The sequence below is a fragment of the Sceloporus occidentalis genome, unplaced genomic scaffold, assembly GCF_023333645.1.
Source record: "Sceloporus occidentalis isolate IW3139 unplaced genomic scaffold, rSceOcc1.0.p SCAF_62, whole genome shotgun sequence".
NCBI classification, from domain to species: Eukaryota; Metazoa; Chordata; class Lepidosauria; order Squamata; family Phrynosomatidae; genus Sceloporus; species Sceloporus occidentalis.
The window spans coordinates 704,198-725,618 of record NW_028317042.1 but is presented as its reverse complement, the minus strand read 5'-3'; the positions used below and the strand labels follow the sequence as shown (position 1 = coordinate 725,618).

Genomic DNA, 21,421 nt, shown 5'->3' with positions numbered 1-21,421 from the left:
TTATTGAGGCTTTTAGGGCTGTAGAACCCTGTGATGCCCTCATACCCAGCCAACATTCCAAGCTCCTAGAATAGAGGGGCATCTGGGGAGAAAATAAAGACCTAAAAAATGTGATAAGTTTACTAATGTCTTACCCATGCCTGGTAATAAATAAATACAAAGTCACGACAGCTCCAGCATCAGGGGGATACCTGGTCGCCAAGTAAGTCTCTTCTTTCTTCAGGTACTGGAGTTGTGGTAGGTCGTGCCCAAACCTGGGCACTCTCTGAGATTGGCCCGGAGACTCCGAGTGAAGCGCTGCTTCCCTGGAAACACCGGGTCGTGGGAGTGATGTTGCGGCACGCCCCACTCCCCGCCCACTTCCCCATGAACAAAAGTGTTTATCCTGCGACATCATTGGGACCGCCCACTGATGTCAGCTGGACTGTCTGCCGCAGACAGCAAAACCCCCTTCCCGCGTCACACAGGGAGGAGCTCCGGGTATCCAAAGCCAGAAAATTCCTAGTAATGGCCATACCTACTCCCTTTCCACTACTCCTCCTACTCCCTGTCTGCTTGAGGCTGTCTAGGGCTAGCCCCGCCTCCATGCACAGCTAGCCCCGCCCCATCCAATATGAAGCCACTCCCCAGGTGTGATCACCAGGCATTCACCCTCTCTGCCAGTCGTCAGCTCGCCTTCACTATATAAATGTCAGCGCTACGGACTTTGATGGCGCTATGTAAAACAATAAATAATAAAAATAATGTCGGCATACTCCCAGCATGCTCCCTGCCCCCCCTCCCCCAACAGACACATGGTTTACATATTCTGTGGTTTTATAACCCTCGATGTGAATCACAAACCGAAAACAACGGAGAAGAAAGACAATCGTTTTATTCATACACTTCTTTTTTTCCATACCTCTGTAGATACAAATATAGATTTTAAACAAAAAAGGGTACACTTAGGGGAAAAAATTCTGGATCAACTCTTCCAGCCCCCAAAAAAGGGTTATATTATATCACTTTTTATATTAGGTGTGAAAGTAGAAATAAAACACTTTATAACATACATACAAAAAAGTTTTAAATTAACACGCCTATATACAATATATGTGTATGTATACTTATATGCATGCATTTTCTGAGGTTCGCTGATAATTCATATCAATTGACTTGATTGGCTTTCGGCAGCATTTGGCCAACTTTTAAAGGACTAAGCGTATGCCAAACCCCAGCTACCATAATAGCCGTAATACGTTTCACCAGGTTCTTTAAACAGTTCGGCCCACTGTGACAATACAATAAAAAACGAAAAGGCTTCGAACATTTAAAGAATGTGCTTTGTGTTCTATATTATACTCTTTTTGTACTGGCTATCTACGGATAAATAGGAAATCCGAAGGACATACTTATGAACGTCCCAGGGTAGGCTACCTGGGCTTTCACCCTTTCTGAGGGAGTGGCTTGCAAGGGGGACGGGGCTAGCCATGCAATGGGTGTGGTTAGCCAATGCGACCATGGACTAATGGGTAGGTGGTGGGAATTGTCAGGGGCAGTGGGTGACTTGGAGACCCAGGGAAGCGGTGCCTTATCCGGAGACTCTAGGTACACCCCCCGAGGGCTCCCAGGATATGTTTCGGCAACAGAATGCTATGGTGGTAATAAGATTAATTTTTAAAGATTTTCACCGAAGGAACCCTTACCGAAAAAGATGTTGCTGGTCAAATACAAAGTTTCCGATCATTACATCAATGTAATCTGTCAACATATGAATTTTTTTTATCAGAGAGAAAGATATAATCAAAAAACTATGAGACTTGACAAACACAATAATTTAGGCAGTAATTAAAGATAAAGAAGACATTAAGACATTTTAGCATTGCGTCAATCCAAACACGCTTCTTACAAATATGTCTAGTTATTAATTATCGGCACTCTTGGACACAGACGCCAGGCTTTTGAAGAGCTGGACAGCTTTGCGAGTTATGAACGTTTAATGTCATTTTTAGTCACGTAGTTAAAATTCCTGTTTTAAGTTATCCTTGCGTTTAAAGCCTTTCAGAAGCATTTCTGGCCGGCCGATTGCATGCATCACTATATTCCTATGGGCACAATCTATACCTGTTTACTTGTGTAGAGTGCCTATTTTTTTTTTTAATTGAGGTCACAATATGTTTTATTTTTACTTTTTATTAAAATAACAAAACTTAGCGTTTCAAAGACAGAACGTAAACTTTTAAACCCGTCGTTAAAATATTTGTCTCCTATTCATAATTTATACAGAGAACTTAAAAAAGCATCCCGTACAATTATAAATACCATCTACAAACGGAAAGGCCGCAACCCTAAATCATTCCATATGGTTTTTTTCCATAACCTATATCTTTCGGCAGACCTGAGGCTTACTCCTTAACTACCATTTTGCTGCACAGCTGTGTCTGAACTATGTCCACCAAATTCAGGAGAAGTCTGGAAAGTGAAGACACTAGAGGAGTCCTCTTGTTTTGTAGGCTCCTGGACCGTACTTTGGCTTTGACCAAGGTCTTCTTGAATGTTACAATATTTCCAATCACGAGTTCTGTTTTCCTTGGTGTGACTGATTTTGTAACTGGGACTTGAAGCACTAGACAAGATTGTCCTCTGGCTTCCATTTATAAATTGTTTGCTCTCATCCATGGAATCCTTCCTGGAACTGTTGAAATTACTGCTGTTCCGGGGACAGTACTGAGACCTTCTCAGACCAGGCTGTCTTCTGCTACCCCACTGGCACTTGAGGATGCGAATGAAGGCTCTCTTGAACTCCTTGCTGGAGCAGGGGTAAATAATTGGGTTGATGCAACTGTTGAAATACCCGAGCCAAAATATAACCTTCTGAACTGTTAACGGGGGCTCCAGCTGTTTGAATATTGAACCTAAAATTAAACAAAGGAAAGAAGCCATTAGATAGCGAACTCAATTTGAACAGCTGCCAAAAACTGGAGTGACCGTAGACAAACAGCTGTTTTGGCCGATGATCTGCCCTAGTCCCGCGAAGGGTCACTTTACATAGTGTTCAGCGGATTCATCCCTGCGGGGGAAACACTTGCTATGGATGTATGGGATACCCATCACTGTTTCAAACTGGCCATACCCCTGCCATGATAATCTGTTGATAACTGGCTATAAAAGATCATTGTTGACCTCCTATTGTGAAGTACCAAAGTCAGAAGCAGAAAGAGCGCCCCCTGCTGATCCCAGTCTACATTATCCTTCTGCTGGGTCTGATATTTATGGAAGGAGTAGATCTGATGTGGTCAGAGAGGGGTGGAAAGGCGACAGAGGGCGGAAAACATAAAAAAAAACCAATGAGAGCGATTACAATAATATATGTAAAGTAACACAAGATGGTTTTATGCAGCCGAGTTACTTTCTTAAGTATTAACGAGCCACATCTTTGAAGATGTCACATTCGTCTATGCACATACCCAGGATAAATATATTTAGCAAGAGCTTACTTTTTAATATTTTGTATACCGTAATCCAACACAAAACAAATATTTGGACGGTAAAACGAGGACATCCCGTGCTTTGCGATTTAGCTTGCAGTGTTTGCTATTTCACATTTGTAGGAACCTGACATTTAGAAATGGGTGTTCCTTTATTACGTTAGAGAACAAAAAAGTCCATGTATACACTACACAAAAAATAGTGTATATATACACCCATTTATCTAAGTTGCACAATGATGAGGCAGTTGCTATAGCAACCATTTTAAACTTAAAGGGACACTCCAGCCATGATATGCACTTAATGCATATGATAGGTGCGTGGTCCCTTTAAATATTTGTGTGGTATGTTTTGCGAATGTGTAACCCCCCCCACCCCCGAAAAAAGTGTATTATTTGGTATAATCGCAAATTTGACCGTTTACCTGTCTGGTTTTTTTTTTTTTTATACTATTATACATAACCCTCACTAATGTTAATTATTATTTGCCAAGAAACACAAATACTTAAAGGGCTCTTGTTAAAGTTCTAAATTATAGAATATATTATTATATTATTATTATATTATTATTATTAATAATAATAATAATAATAATGAGTCATTATATAATAACATAATAACAATTTAAAATAATCTCAATTAATTAGATTGATTAAATGTAATAAAAATTATAATACATTATTATACGTTTAAATTAGATTACTTAAAATGTAAATAATAAAAATTATATACATTTAAATAAATTAGATTACTTAAAATGTAAAAAATAAACTAGGATTTTACAAGGAGGGCCCCAACAACCTTATAATTTGTATATATCTAATTATTACAACCATTGTTGCAGTGATGAGTGTGATTACTTATTTTTAACTGTAAATACTTATATTAAAATCAAGGCAGATGTTAGTTATTTCAGTCCAATAGCCAGTGCAGAATAGAAAAGGGATTTCCTGTATTTTCCCTTTTTTCCCATCAAAATAATTCACGTCATCATCATGTTACAAGCACAGTTTATTAGTTTAGTTATAATTTGAACTTTTCAAACTAGTTCCCATTACCTAAGCCCTCCAAGACATCTCTATTTTTAATAAAATTTTCTGAATTATACATGACTAAAATATGTTGGATTCTTTGGGCCGTAAGATATATAGACAGAGCGGCTCAGTAATCTCGAGCCCTGGCCCCCGACCGGCCCCGACAACAGCTAAGCATGCTTAGACAAAGGCTGTTCGACTGGTTCTGTGGTTTCTCCCATTCATGAATGAATTTAGGATTTTTCAAATTAGCACTTAACTAATTAAGGATATCCGAAGAACAAGTTCAAAGGTTATCTTTAATTAGGACAACATGTGTGGACTTTGTGTTGGCCATTTCTCTCTTATTCTGCAACCAAAACACGTATAAACGTGCTAACCATTTCCCGTCTAGACTATTGTAACTCTTTACTCATTGGTCTTCCCGATTCACATATATCTGCTCTACAATTCGTTCTCTTCTCTTCATAACACCAAAGCCGTTGGCTTGTCTTCCTATACAGCAGGTCATCACCTTCAAAAGTTCCTTCTTACTTTGAAGGCTCATCAGCTTTCATCCCATCCTAAATTTCCTCTCTGATATCCCACCATACCTGGGAACTTCTGGGCTCCGGCTACCCAAAGCCTACCCTTGCGTGATGTGGCCAGGACTGCACGCTGACGTCAGTGAGAGGGCCTGCTGACATGGGGGGGGGACATTCCCACTGCCACCAGTAGGCGTTCCCGCTGACATAGCACCCCCATTTAAAATGGGAAGTGGTCAGGGAGTGGGGCATCAAGACCCCCCTCCCGCGACCTGGAGGATTCAGGTGTTGACCCAGGTATGCATATAGCTAAAACACAACCCCTACTCCATCCATAGTGGGAATCTCTCTGCCCCTTAACAACTGCATAACAACTACCCCTCCATCCCGTCCATGGGGCCTTCTCTCACGCTGCTTCTTATCTCTGGAACTCCCTACCACCAGACATTCGTCAAGCTTCACCTTCCATAACTTCAAAAGCAAACTAAAGGAACACCTGTTAACGGTAACACTACAGTAACTTATAACCTATTAACTCACATGCACTCCTGTAAATAGATCCTTCTCCCTGACTGTATCTGTGTGCCTTAATAAATATACATATTTACACATTTATAGATCAAAAGATGTATGCATCTGAAGTGTTTTCCCCTTAAACAGTGGCCTTTTTATTTCTTGGGAAATGCTAATTTTTATAATAAAATGCATGCCTGGCACTGGGCCGTACTTAAGTATGCTTCCTGCTTTCAGTACAGGGAGCAGAGGGAGGAGCTAAATGAGACAGACGCCTTATTTTTAACTCCAGAATCTCCAGACCGATTTGGATACAGTAAAGCTCATCACAGTCCATGCAAAATGGACTCGAATAGGCATCTTACATGAAAAATGGGGTTGAAATGTTCTTTTAAGCTGGCAGCTATTTCAAAAATTCAAATATTGGAACTCCCACTTTCATTCTTAAATGATTTATGTAGGGAAGGACAGAATGAAATATTTTTTGTTTTGTTTTACACAGGGAGACTTTGAACATGGAACAAAATAACATTGTGAGTTATGTGGATTTTATCAGACGCCTAAACTGGTATATTGCTTAAAATTAGAATGGAATGGTCATTTATGGAAAACCAAAACTATAGACGATGTAACTTTGTATCCTGATTGTGAATGTAGACATGCAGGTACATATAATAAATACTGTATATGGAAACCATATTTCTTGGAGTATTTTCTGTATATAGCCTGAAGAATAGACCAGAAGCGCTCCGAGACATCAGGGAGAAGCTAAAAAGGAGGCAGGGAAAGGATCACCTGACCATCACCCCTCTATTGGACATTCCATTCCAAATCCATGGGCATTAATATGGAGTTTGCCTCTACTCTTCTGGGAGTTTCTGTGGGATTGCTTGCCCATTCATCCTGTAGTGCACTGATGTTGGGGGAGAAGATCTGGCTCGCAATCAGCATTCAAATTCATCCCAAATGTGTCGCTAAGGTGACTCAGGTTCCTCAACACTAGACTCATCAAACCATGTCTTTATGGGCCTTGCTTTGTGCACAGGGGGCAGACTAGCCTCCACATTAGATTTGTTGTGGTTCAAAATCCAAGAGAGTGGTTTGGAATAGCTCTGTTCCATGCTAAAGAATTTAGCTTATTGGCTAATTTGAAGCCACTTACAGAAAGATGACACAGTAAAAATATTATCTTTATAATTATAAATTATTATTGAGTTCCTCATTATTTGTGTAAATATTTTGTTTATTAGCCGTGTTAAAGATGGAGTTCCAATAAAATACCTTAAAAACCTAGAGCCAGCCCTGGCTAGGCCATTACTATACTTAGGAAGTCCCCAGGATTGGGGCAGAAAGTAGAGGTGGGTAGAGAGTAGACAAGAGTAGGCAGAACCTACCCAAAGACTCTAACCCGGAGTCTCAGGGAGATGGTGCTCCATCCAGTTCGTCCAGATTAAACCCATTAAGCTTCCAGATATAGCCATTAACATAACTGGAAATTTCCTGGTGTCGGGTCCCAGGAGCTCTCCTTCTTCTGGGGAAGCGGCTTTGTGAATGGTCAGAGCTAGCTCCAGACATTCTTTAGTGGGTGGGGAATGGGAGTGAATTTGGTGGGTAGTGGGTGTGGCCAAACAACTCTCCCCCGCCCATAAAAAGACAAAACTGACCAAGAGACTGGGGGTAGTAGGGCTTCACCAAGCTTCTCCAGGTTAAACATGACCAGCCCAAAAAAAAACAGCAGCTTCCTTTTGTGCAACACATAACCCCAGAAACTTCTAAACAATTGTAAATAAATGACAATGTAGTTTTTTTCAGATCCCTGAAATGTTGATCAGATAAGTAGAAGTTATTATCTATATACTCGCAGTCTTCCTCTTTTCGTGTTTAAACACTTATAGCTGGCAGTAATTTGACAAATGTAAATATACTTTCCAGACAAATTTGCTAGAAAACATATACAGTAGAATCTAGAATAATTATATATAATGCGTCTGTTTGGATTGGCGGAATGGAGGTCGTTAAGGTAAACTAAACCGTAATTCAACATGTCGCAATAATTGCTACCATGTAACATACACGTCTGTCACGAAATGTAACGTTCTACAGCAAGGGCAGGTAGATCCAAGGAAATGATTCCATGGAGGCTCCAAACTACAACTCCCATCATCCAGACCTCGTTATCAATTCAGAGGAAGCATCAGGAAGCTGCAAGGGATGTCATGTTCCTTGCCAACTCTACAGCCCTGTATGCCCGTGTCCCGAGGTCTATGATGGGAAATGGGAGATTTAGCTCAAGTGAGCTCATGGTTTTTCTTATGTACGTAAAGCATGAGAACTGAGCAAAAAAGTGAAAAATCTGTTTTTGAAGGAGTTACCATGGAAACCTCACAGTTTTGCCTCCTTCATGGAAATACGTGGTGGGAACAAAACAGCTGCACAAACTTTGCCATTTGTCCATATGAGCAAACGTTTTCCCCTAGTTCTAGTTAGGATGTATGGAGACTTAGCTATGACATCATAACCTGGAGCACATATAAGCACATGGAGCAGTAAGAGTAACAGGTGTTGGGTTGCGGTGTAATAGTGCATGGTGCAAGTGCCACCAGACCAGCGTTGGGGCAACACACATATAGACCACCCTTGTGACCTGTCCCTTAAAGGGGGTTTAGAATAACTAAATGGTGGCAGAGCCAGCATTATCTAATCAATTTCCTCTCCAAAGGTTTCCTCTCCATTCTCCCCCCTCCCATCTTTACAAAGGCTGCCTGAACCAATCAGCAACAATCAACAACTTAACAGTAGGGGGAGATGGGACTTAACGGGGAGGAATAATCATGCAGATCCCGGGAAATGGTAACATGTTTTTACGGTAGGTATACTGTATATTGATTACTTTAATCCGTAGGCACCATTCCCAAGGTGGCATTGGTGTAGAGAACGGCAAAATGTAGGATATGGGAAAAGGTCGCAAATGAAAAGCCCTCGTTACAAGTCACATTAATTAAACTTTATTTCTATGTTTTTCCTTGGGGATATCTTGCAAACAGACACATTGTTCCTTTTGCACATTACGCCCATTGTCTGTGGTTAATTAATACGGCGAACAAAGGAGGGTCGTCTGCCAAGTCAAACAGTGTTAAAGAATAATGATAATTTCAAGCATTTAAGAACCACGAAGATAGGATTTCTACTCTGTAAGGAAATCTTTTAGAGACAGCAGCTGCTAACCTCTGGCTATCATGTTCCTCTGGGTTCCATATTCTATAACCCTTAGACGTATTCGTAGCAGCCTGAGCATCATGGGAGTAGTAGTATGCAGCGGTTGGGGAGCCAGAGGTTGTGTATGAAAAAAATAAAAAAATACAAGCGCTGCTATTAACACCTTTGGTTGCAGTGGGGAGGGCAAGGCATGGATCCCTGTCTTCCCCCAAAAGTGCTTACGTTCACTGGTGCCATGTAGGACTGGTATAAACCTCATAGAGAAAGTAGTGGGGACATGGGGTGTCAAACCAGCATAGGATGCTTAGAAGGAATTAAAACGTAGTTAACCCAAAAAATAAAGTTATAATTTAACAAATAAAAGAAGAAAATAAACATTAATAATAATAGTCACTAGTACTAGTACCCTGTTGTTTTAACATATTCATTTACTAATCACTAATCATTTAATCGGGTACTGAATGGGCAATTTTATTGGATCTCACTGCATTGAGATTTACTAATTCATAATTGGGGGGGGGGTTAAGCATAACAACACATGATTATCTAAATAAAAAGTGAAAAAAATACAAAAAATCGGCATGTAAAATAGTAAAGCAAATTTGTTTTTCTATATAGTTAGTAACTAAGACAACTGGAAGTCCTACCAACACTATCTCAAATAAAATGTGGTTTAAAATAAGTGGAAGATCAGTAAAAAAGATTAAAAAAAGAAAAAAAAAAGATTTTTTTCCACATTTTTTAAACTGTAAACAATATGGGTAATTTTCAACCAGATTTACATGATGCAGATGTTTTTTTTGCAATTTTAGTGTCTTAAAATGAGCATCTGAATTTGTTGCCACCTCTCCATTTTGTTTTGGATTGCAAAAAAAAAGTAAATTGTATCATTTAAATATCGCATATTTCCAGTCTCTTACCCATTTTGTAGGTTAATGTTGCATATATTCGAAATTATCAACCACTATAAATTCTGGTGAATACATTTTGAAAAAATAAATAAAACATAATGAAAGGTTACTTACGTAATAGGTATGTAAAACAGAGATTCTATCTGAAGAAGAGACCTCTGAGGCTCTGAGCTTGTATAACTTTACAAACTTTTCTTGGTTTTGGCTGATATAACATTTTCTCTGGGACTAATACAAATAGACTAAATTGTTGTTTACAGCTATCTTTGCAAATACATAAAATTTAAATTAAAAGAAAATGTATTATAACCAAAACTGGAGATAAGATACTGAACATGCCTGGGTAGTCAATAATAAGACTAGTACTCTGTTGCTTTAACTCATTAATTAACTAATTACTCATTGTTTAATCAGGTACAGAATGGACAATTTTTATTGGATCTCACTGCATTGAGATCTATTATTTCATCATTGTGGGGAGGGGGCAAAAGATAAGCTTAAAAACACATAAAAAATCTAAATAAAAATGTAAAAACAATACAAAAAATAGGTAATAAAGGAAATTGTGACTTCTGGATAGTTAGTAAATATTGGTTAGAATAAATAAATATGACAAGTGGAGGTTCTACCAACTATATCTCCAAAGAAATGTGGTTTAGGATTTTACAAGCTTCTGAAGGAGCTTTCACTAATTAACCCTTAGAGAGCCTCAAAGTGAGAGAACTGCTCCCCAGAGGTCAGTGCTTAAACCAGCGTATCCATTTAAGATGTTCTGACTTCTTGTGCATAAAAAGTGACCCACCATAGCTGTCAACAATCTAAAACACTGGGTTAGGCAAACAGGCAAACATTGGATTAGAGAATTAAAAATGCTTTCAAAAAGGTTACCAACACTATCAAATTCTTAATTGCAATAGGGCTACTTAAACTCATCAAATAAAGGTACTAGAAGAACATTGTTGATGTACCACTTGGATAGACATCAATGATACAGAGGAAGTAAGAAAATTAAACATCCCACCTAATGTTGATGTTCTAACTTACCAAGAGGCAGAGCTGTAAAAAATGGGAGCCAGCACAGAATGAACAGGCCAACCACAATACCCAAGGTCTTAGCTGCCTTCTTCTCTCTGGAGAATTTCAGCAATTTAACAGATAAGGAACTTCGAGGATGATTACTTTTTTCCTTGCTGTTGCTGTTGGAGTCTTCATGCATGTTCCTACAGTGGATCCTCATGGTCAACTCCTGAGAGTTCATCCTTTCTTTCATCACACCTGCCTCCAGATTCTTGGTTATTCTCTTGGCCACCACGTAGACCCTGGTGTACATCACCAAGATGACTATCAATGGGATGTAAAATGAACCCAAAGAGGAGAAGATGGCATAGAATGGTTCGGTTGTTATATCACAAACATGTTCATCAGATGGAGCTTGTTGTTTCCAGCCCAACAATGGTCCAATGGAAATAACTGTGGATAATATCCAAACACACAACATAGCCAAAATAGCACGTTTTTTGGTCACTATGGTAGGGTACTGAAGGGTATAACGTACCCCAATGTATCTGTCTATGGAGATAGCACATAAACTGAAAATAGAAGCAGTACAGCACAGGACATCCATGGCAGCCCATATGTCACAAAATATTCTCCCAAACACCCAGTAACTTAGTATCTCTAAAGTTGCAGAGAATGGCAGCACCGTGGTGCTCAACAAGGAGTCAGCTATGGCTAGGTTCACAATCAAACAGTTGGTGGGAATTCTAAGGTGTCTGTTGGTCACCACAGATATTATAACCATAATATTCCCCACTATGGCAACACATATGAAGGCACCAAGGGTGAATCCAAGAATTATAGCTCTGGTGAAATTGAATGGTATGGTGTCGTTGGTAGCAGTCTCGTTGCCCACCATGGATGTTCCATTAGACAGCAGAACATGAAGGAATTCCACATCTGATATGTTCTCACCAAGTGAAGAAGGCATCTTAAATGTATCATCCATAAGGATCTAGGAAGCTGGGTAAGATGTCACAAACTTTACAAATGTCCAGGAATCAGCTACAAAACATTAAGTAGAAGTATCAAAAACATTTCCACGTTTCCAACTGTGCTCGTTGATTTGCTATTCTGGCTGCAGATATCTATGAAGACCAGATGATCCAGGTTCTTGTGTTAATGGTAGTCCTAGGAGTCTCCTGTCCTCTAAGATGTCTTGATCTTGAAGGTCAGGGGAGCTACTGTTGCAGTGCTGGTGGGGTGGCATGCTGCTCATCAAAACGTTTCGGATGTCTTGAGAAGAAATGCATTCAGCAGCTGCATTTCTTTCAACATGTGACATCACAGCTCGATGACACGTTTTTAAAGGGGGATGAATTTTAACAACAAGCACTAGAGGGCGCAGCTAATCAATCAAACCCTCTTCTTGGACATGGAGTTACTGCAAGATTTGGAACTGGAACAGACTTTAATTATCATCTCCTCTGCCTCAGGACATCATGATATATTGCAAAACACTGTGGCAACACAACTAATCAAGTGGCTAATTAAATACTCCTTTCAAGAGCCAAGCGCAAATGCAATTATTCTTCTAAAAATCAGAAGGTTCTGCAGATTTTAAGAAATTCAGACCATTAAACTTACATTTGTAACCTCTCTCAAATGAAATTACATTTTATCCTTCCAGTTCTAGAGGAGTTCATTTTTGCCAAGGAGACCATGAATGGACATAGGTCACCTAGTATGAAGAATGAAGTAGTTACATTTGGATATAAGGAAATTAATGTTCATTAAGACAATTTTAAGTGAAATGTGGTTCATTGTGTTTATGTGGGGCCATCAAATTAATCCCAGGTTTTCCTGCAGTACAAGACTTAACTAGACTTGTCCTACATTCCAGAGCTGCTTTAAGATTCTATATAGGACCAAAGAATCAAACGTTATATTATATAAGTTAGGCAGCACCCTGTCTTGGATACCTCTGATTCTCTTGTGCTGAATTAGAAACACAGAAACATAGAATGTGCAGTTCTAAGAACCCTTTAGCCCATCTAGTCCACCCATTTTATCCTGATGTAGAACCTCAGGACCTCAGGCGTTGGTCTTGTCTGATGACTCAGGAGCCATATGCCTATCCCATGCATGTTTAAATCCCCTCACTGAATAAGCCTCTACCACTTCTAATGGGAGGCTGTTCCATTTATCTACCACTTCTGATGAGAGGCTGTTCCATTTATCTACCACTCTCTTAAGAAAGTAAAACCTCACTACATTACCTCTTTAGGATTAGACCCCTTGTTCTAACATTTCTCCTCCTTTGAAATAAACTTCCCTCCTGTACTTTATTGAGATCCCACCATACATATTGATATGCCTTAGTCTTTACTGATAATTTTTATCTCAAACCATTTCATTTTTTTTAGTAATATTATTTTAAAAATATCAACAATAATAATAAAATGTATTACTATTATTATCATTATTATTTTAACCATATTATTATAATTTTAACCATATTAAAAACATTTTTATCAAAAGAACCTGGCTGAGTACTATTTTGTTCAGTTCTTGTCCTGTTATCTACCTGTATGATCCTCATTTCTAGGTTTATGTTATTTTAATGTTCCATCTTAATGTCCCATAACAGTTATATTTGATAGTGGAATCCACACCTTAACTGCCTTTGCTGTAAAACAAAGTCTTTTGAACAAATGGTGAAATCTCCTTTTTTTCTGTAAACTAAAAAGACTCAATTTTATGATTTGTAAACTTCTGACACTTTTAATAAAAACAAATTTAAAAGACAAAACATACGTGTAATTAAATAATATATTAAAATTCAAACATTTGAATGTTTTTTTATGGAGTCACTGGTAATTTTGGGGCACTTCGTCCAGAACAGCTACCTCGGAGGGTATAAAATTCTGTACCTAAAATGAGGTTTATTGTAACCAAGGAACATTTGTTGCTGCAAACAGAATTATTCGTTGTTTAATTTGGGATGTGGTCTGCTGGTGCAATGCACTGGACCGTGAGGGAACGTTAAAGGTTTCCAAAAGCCGTAACTAGGGCTTTTGGCAACTGGGGCACCTGGGGCAGGGTCATAGATCCCGTCCTGCTCCGATGTCACCTCTGCAGGGGCAAATGCCACCGGGCAGCTCAAGCGTCCCCTCACCTGGTGGCACCTGGGGCAGCTCTTGCCCCATGGAAATAGCTCCTACTTCGTTCTCCACAAGACATCAGCGAAGACGTCTTTCTTCGGGAAGGAAGCTGGAAATAAGTGTCGGAATCCGGTAGAAAGAAAATAATGAAAAAGAAGATGATCTTCCTGACTCATATCATGCCTATAGTATACTTTTACACACCTCTCTAGACCTCAAAGGGACATTGCTCAACGTTTTAGCTGGCCAAAGAAGGACACCTCTGTCTTAGAGGCTGTGGGCTTAACAAAGACTATTCATGATGACCAAATAAGACATTTAGAAGACAAATAATGGGGCTTATTCACCCAGTTTACTTTATAAACCAATTTCCTGCTGTTTCTATACAAATTACTACTTTTTGGGCTGTAGAACCCTGCGATACCCTCATACCCAACAAACATTCTGGGATGATAGAAAATAGAGACATCTGGGGAGGAAGGAGGCACAGTGGGGGGGGGTTTAAGACCAAAGAAGGACACTTGGGAGGTATAAGGTACCGTCCGCTCTAAAACCTATTGAGATACTTGGGAATTACTGACTTAATCAGCTACAAAGTAATGAATAAGAAAAAATACATTGTCCAAAGGGGATGAATCACATTTCCATATATTAGCACCCGGACCTCGTTAACTCTATAGGTAACAAATCGCTTCCGTCTCATTATGATCAGACAAGGCTGTGAAGAATGTAAAAATCTTAAATCCTGTAGGGGAAAAAAAACCCCTAAACATTGATTACTAGGACTGTTTCCTGGAAAACATGTTTTGGCCAGCAAACAACGAAATCATTGTTTAAAAAATTGTAACTTTACTCTAAACTGTAATTGATCCTAATTACACACTCATTGCCGGTTTTAGCCAAGCGCTAACTAGATCTAACAATGTATAATGGAAGAGCTTAATTAAAGAGAAGGTTTAATGAACAAAATATATCCCTGAGCATTCTGATAGAAAGTGTTATATAATAAAGCCCCGAATAAGAGGATTCTTTCTTATGGTTACACAATCTGCCGGTTTTTCCTTATGTAAAGATTTAAATCATAATCAGTCGTTGGTCTCGTCTTAAATCCCAGAAATGCCTATCCCATGCGTGTTTAAATTAAATGAATAACAATTCATTTTTAATGGATGTAACCTGCCGGAATGATAAAAATAAAGCAATGAATTGTCCCTGGATGTAATGTTAAATATCTGGTCATTTTAAGGGAATAAAACCCAAGTCTTTTACAATTTTACCAAACTGCAGTAGAACAAGGCATTTAACTGTGGTGTATACCAGTCCCTCAATACCAGGGGCGTCCAACCTACGGCCCTCCAGCTGCTGCAGGACTACATCTCACACAATGCTCTTTCAGCTAAGGGGCTGGCTGAGGAGGATGGGAGATGTAGTCCTACAGCAGCTGGAGGGCCGCAGGTTGGACGCCCCCTGCTCTTCCATTCCTGATTTGTGTTGGAAGTCTGGGCCAGACAGGCGATAACGACGCGGCCCTGGGAACACCCCCGAACTCAGCCAGGCTGCCCAGGATGCTGGTGGCCGGTCCCGCTGACAGCGGTGGGCAGTCCCGCTGATGGCGGGGGGCGTTCCCAGCTGATGTCAGTGGGCGTTCCTGCTGACATCGCAGGAAACACCCCCATTTAAAGGGAAAATGGGTGGGGAGCTGGGGGTGTCAAACCCGGAGAGTTCCCAGGAGACTATTTACTCCGTGTGTCAGATGGTCAGTCCGGGCCTGCAACGAAGGGTTTGTAAATCCACGGTAAGTATAGAAGAAAGTGACTCTGGTATGAAATTGAAAAAGTGGTTTTATCACCATAGCAACCAAGAGAATACCCAAGCTGATTGGACACTTCCATTGGTTGCCAAAAAACTATAAAGATATAAAGACCCCTGCAGATGGGTACATTTTTTTGGTGGGGGGCAATATTTTTTCCTATGAACTGCATCAATAAAAGCGTTCATATTAAGCAATACGCAAAATAACGACTAAAATATCAATTTTACTGGCCGGTGAGAGTCTTAGTGAGGGAAATTAACTCATTAAAGACACATAAACAAGTAAGGAGGTTTTGTTCATACGTGTAAAAGTCACAACATACTAACAGGAGTCATTTAGTGATTGCTTCTCCTTTAGTAACTATGGTTCCATCTAGTCTTTTATTGCTTCAAAGATTTTTAACGCAGTGGTCAATGAGCCAACATGGAAGCCATATCCATGATATATCCTCGAATTATTACTCAATTGATCCAAGTTGTTTATTGACTATAATTTTAATTAAAATGTTTAAAATTACAATTTAGATTTTCTAAAAAAATTACTAAAAAAAATACTAACATGGCTAGTTGTTGAATGATTATTGGTTGCTTTTTTCAGTAATTTTTAGTATTTTTTTTAGTAATTTTTAGTAATTTTTTTAGAAAATCTAAATTGTAATTTTAAAAATTATAATTTAAATTATAGTCATAAATTCTGACACGTACATTGATCTAAACACTGCTTTATTACAATCCACCACTTTTAATAGCACAATATATTTACTTATGACAGAGCCGCCTTAAATTTATGTACATGGGGGGGTAAAAATCTGTGTGGTCAACAAGGTCATGCAACTACAAAGTCATTAATTAACTGGTCGTGAAAGATTTTCAGTGGTTTTTTTTGCTTCTGTAAAGCAATTTCGTGTTGTACAATTCTGTTTATTCAAAAGGAATAAATAATTTTATTGATGAAGCATAAATACGTATAGAGAGAGGCGTTGGAATCTCATTGTAGATGTCGATTGTCATTTAAGGCAGCCTGAGTCATAAACCTGATGTCAAAAGATAATATTGGCACATATATGAAGGGTAACCCCATGAGTATACATAAGGAGCTGACCCTAAGACATATTAACCCTTTAATAGCCCATCAAAAATATTCTATTGTACCAAATCCTTCCAATCATGATCCTTATGAAAATTTAGCAAGCCACCTCTATTCAAGAAGGGATTGCAGCTGCGATATATATACATATATATATATATATATATATATATATATATATATATATATATATAAAACATCCAAAAATAGTTACCAGCACTCCAGGGACTTCTTTAAATAATCATTCGAGAAACTGCAGTTTTCTAATCAACGTTTCAGTCTGTTTATTAGACTTTCATCAGGACACATTTATATATAAAAGCATTTTTGGTAAAGGTTGCAGATAATAAAATACTACTAATAATAATGATAATAATAAAAACAACTATTTAATGGGATAGGAAGAATAATTTTGGTATAATAATAATAATAATAATAATAATAATACAAATTATTTAATGGGATAGGAAGAAATATGTTGTTATAAAATAAATAATGATAATAATAATAAAAACAACTATTTAATGGTATAGGAAGAAATATTTGTATATTATTGTATATATTTTGTTATAAAATAATAATAATAATAATAATAAAACAACTATTTAAGGTACACAACACCGAAGCAGAGGATTAAACAAAGATGTATTTTTTCCGCAGTACTTTAAGTATTCCGAGTGTGACATTAACCATGAAACAGAAGGCCAAGGGGTAGCATAACTCATACATTATTTACTGTTAACGGATTAACCAAAATACCACTGAACGTAATGAGAATAGTAATATATCATTCGGATCCTCTGCTGACCCTTTGCAGCACACACATAAATAAGAACTGATGAAATGTCCATCTGCTCTTAATGATAAATAAGTCATAAGGGAGAAATGTTATGAGATTTACACATAAAAAATATTTTAAAAAATCATGAAAGCCCAAGGTAGTTTTCTCGACATGTGTTAATTTATTATAATTATTTATTTATTATAATATGCAGCTGACAAACAAGTGGTCTTAGAATTATAGGACACTATATTTTCACAAGGATAAAAGGGGGAGTTAAATTAATGACACAAGATGATGGTTTTTTTAAAGTCTTACCCAAAATAGTTGTATCGGCATTAAGAAAAGGAAAGGTCTTTATATGGTGAAATTATTCTAGATTTCCAATGTTCTGGAATTTCCTGCCCAGCTGTGAGCTCCGTGGCATGGTGTCTCTCAAATAAGCCATAAAACAAAACATAAACACCATACAAACCACACATTTTTAGAAATAATGCTTTATTTTTATTCTGATCATTGTTTTTTGGTTTATTATTTTCTTATTTTCTTTTAACATTAAACGGTCGACAAAATTAAGCACACTGTTTTGTTTTTTTTTCGGGCATCCAGCTGTTTCAGATATTATTTTAGAAACACAAATTTAAAAAATGTAAATTAAGATAAAATACAAATTAAAAAACAAATTATACAGTAAAGGATGACCCATACCTGCATCTTATTGTTATAACTTGTTATTGCTTGTCACTTCCTATTAATTCCTATTAAATTAAGTTAACAAAAGTGGTCATCGGGCATGCACTGGGCGAATGTATATGCCCTACATGGCAAAACATAACATTCTGACACCAGATGGTGACTCTTTTTATGTCATCAGGTGGCCACTGTCCTTAAAGTGCCGGGCCTGCCAGTCCAGCTGTGACACCAGCCACATTTTGAAGACATGAACCATTTTTTTGATTTAAGGGGGGGTAGTTTGAAGGGGCAGAGGGGGGGTAGCTTGAAGGGGCAGAGGGGAGGGGTAGTTTGAAGGGGCAGAGGGGGGGTAGTTTGAAGGGGGGTAGTGAGGGGGGCACCAGAGGAGTAGTCCGCACAGGGCGCTACAACGCCTAAGGCCGGCTCTGTGTGGAGCTATCCCGGAGGTGAGAAGGAAAGGTGGACCATAACCAGCTCATGACCCAAAAACAAAAAGGCTTCTCTACACCAAGCAACGTTCATGAAAATGTGCACAGGAATCCACTGAAACATTGTATATTTGTATTTTAATTATCAAGTGAATTACATCTGAGAGGTTCTCAGGAAAATATTTCTTTTTAATAATTTTTTTTTATACTAAAATGAGCTTTCAAATAAATCACTGTTCAAACCGGTCATATGAACATAACCTAAAGATTTAGGAATGCTAAAGAAACGTTTAAACAGAAGATACTTGGCTTCGGAACAAGAATAAATGCCAGGGGTGTTTTGAATCCTATCCAGAATCCATCATAATATAACTCATATTTTAAGCAGATGATTAGGGGTCTTTTATTGTTGTTACTAAGCCACCGGCATGGTGACCTCATCAAATTGAATGTTGTATTTACTGAATTGGGGTCTAAGTACTTTGTTCATGCTGATGGATAAAAACCATATGCGTAGGTTCCTAGTGATTACTTGGTGTGAACTTATTGTGCTCTAAAAATGTAATAAACGTTTTTGTTACATCAGACATGCTTCCGGCACATTAGAAGTTAATATTTACTTCTGTTGGAAAAAAAAAACGCATCAGGACAAATCATAAGAGCATTGCGTCATCGTTTAGAAGTCTGGTTAGCAAATCCGGGATGTTACCGTATGATTCTTCTACAAGACGTTCTACCTATTCTTCATGGTTGACATAAAGAATGGGAAAGTGTTGCCATTATTATTACGTCTCAGCATTTGGAGCTGCAGATTAGGGCAAGGTTTCCATCATTTTTAATAAATAATTTTAGCAGCATATGATTATTAATCCGGCTCAGATAGCATGGTAGATCTTATCATCTTTGAACCCAAGGGTGGATATGGAGAGGGGCTCCAACTGGTCATAGAATACTCAGTGGCTACATTTGATGGTCTATTCTGACATCATACCTGGAAACTCTCTAAATTAGCAAACCCTGACCCTTTTCCAATATTAACTTTTATTAGCCTATAACAAAGAAAGAATAGAATTAAACGGGAGATGAGAAACATCCAATGTGCCCAGATAGTAGAGGTGATTCGCCAATGGTGGCAACAGTTCTAATGAAACATGATTTTTCCGGAGGCAATGAAATTTTAACTAAAGTCGCCAGAAGATCTTTCAGCAAGAAAAAAACATGAATCTGCAACTTCAAATGCCATTTAATTACAGCAGAAGTATGACATAGTCAGGCTTCTTGACCCTGAGAAAAAGGGGTAAAAACTGAAATTTAGGGTCTAGTTATTATTAGTGCGATTTAGTACTTAGCAGGTTAATAAATATGTCACGTGGCAGAAAATACTCAGTATCTGGCAGCTTTATCCCTGAGAAAGAGAAAGTATTTTTTTTTCATCATCCTACATATGTATCTTATCTCTGTGACACAGGGCTGAGCACACTCTCATATCAGTCAAACTGTCTGGTGCAGACAGAAAACAGTAGCAGCTCCGTATCTGACTTCGAAATAAATAACACTGTTAACTGCAAAAACATAAGACGATTCCTGGCATTACAGAAAATTAATTAACTTAATCAACTTAATTAAAGGGACTGTGCAGTCCCTATTTCTTTTCTTTTTTAATTGTATTTTAATGAACTTATGGGGCGCCAATGCATTTTACTGCATGACAACTGGTGCAGACATTCTTTAGTTATTACGTCAGAATATTAGACTTTGCCTCTACTAAAAGCAGGGAGTATACTTAAGTATGCTCTGTGAGCACGCTCTGTAGCACTCCATTGAGGTCAACGTCTATAACACTGATAGTAAAATTACCGTATTTTTCGCTCTATAAGACGCACCTGCTGATAAGACGCACCTAGATTTTAGAGGAGAAAAAAAAGGAAAAAATATTTTGAGCTAAAAAATGGGCTAAAATATTTATTACAATAACTGAATAAGCTATGAACACAGTAAGACACACACAGTAAGACACACACAGACACAGTAAGACACACACAGACACAGTGAGACACACACACACACACACACACACAGTAAGACACACACACACACAGTAAGACACACACACAGTAAGACACACACACACAAACACAGTAAGACACACACAGTAAGACCTCCCTCCCTAACCCCCCTTCTCAGTATCTCCCCTCTAACTCCCTAACCCCCCCTTCTCAGGATCTCCCCTCTAACTCCCTAACCCCCCCTTCTCAGGATCTCCCCCCCCCCCGCCCCGGTCACTTACCTTAAACTCCTGTGTTGGAAGCGTGAGGCGTTTGTCTCGGGTGCCGGCGCTTCACTGCTGAGCGCCGGCGTCTGACGTCATATGCCGGCGCCCAGCGTAAAGCGCCGGCACCCGAGACAAACGCTTCCAACACAGGAGTTGAAGCGCTGAGGCAGGCGGCGGTGGCGGTGGCGGCGGCTGCCGCCAGCAAAGGATTCCTGTATATCTGTCAGGCAGAGGGGCCCGAGAGTTGCCGAGCGGTTGTCTTCAGCAACCGCTCGGCACCCCTTGGGCCCCCCTGACTGGCAGAAATCCAGGACTCCTCTGCTGGCGGCCGCCTGCCTCAGTTGCGACCCCGGATTTATCGGCGTATAACACGCAGGTAGGGTTTAAGCTCCGGATTTTAGTTAAAAAAGTGCGTGTTATACGCCGATAAATACGGTATATCGTTGCCCCCCCTCCCTCCCTCCCTGCCTGCCTGCCTGCCTGCCTGCATGCATCTTCGCTCCATAAGACGCGGCTGATTTT

General features: G+C 38.9%; 1 protein-coding gene across 1 annotated transcript; it reads right to left on the bottom strand.

Moving 5' to 3' along the window:
• Window positions 1-2,391: 2,391 nt before the first annotated feature.
• LOC149287256 (alpha-1A adrenergic receptor-like) lies at window positions 2,392-11,653 on the bottom strand. The gene is made up of 2 exons (XM_089492992.1): window positions 10,711-11,653; window positions 2,392-2,894 (listed from the first exon to the last, which is right to left on the bottom strand). Exons 1-2 carry the CDS (start codon window positions 11,651-11,653, stop codon window positions 2,392-2,394), a joined length of 1,446 nt encoding a protein of 481 aa, XP_089349118.1.
• Window positions 11,654-21,421: the final 9,768 nt, after the last annotated feature.

Excerpts from the sequence above, each read along its gene's own strand:
- LOC149287256 (XM_089492992.1), bottom strand. The coding sequence starts at position 11,653 with ATGCCTTCTTCACTTGGTGAGAACATATCAGATGTGGAATTCCTTCAT. Across the intron at positions 2,895-10,710 it reads TTTTACAGCTCTGCCTCTTG|GTTCAATATTCAAACAGCTG; the intron begins GTAAGTTAGAAC and ends GTTTAATTTTAG.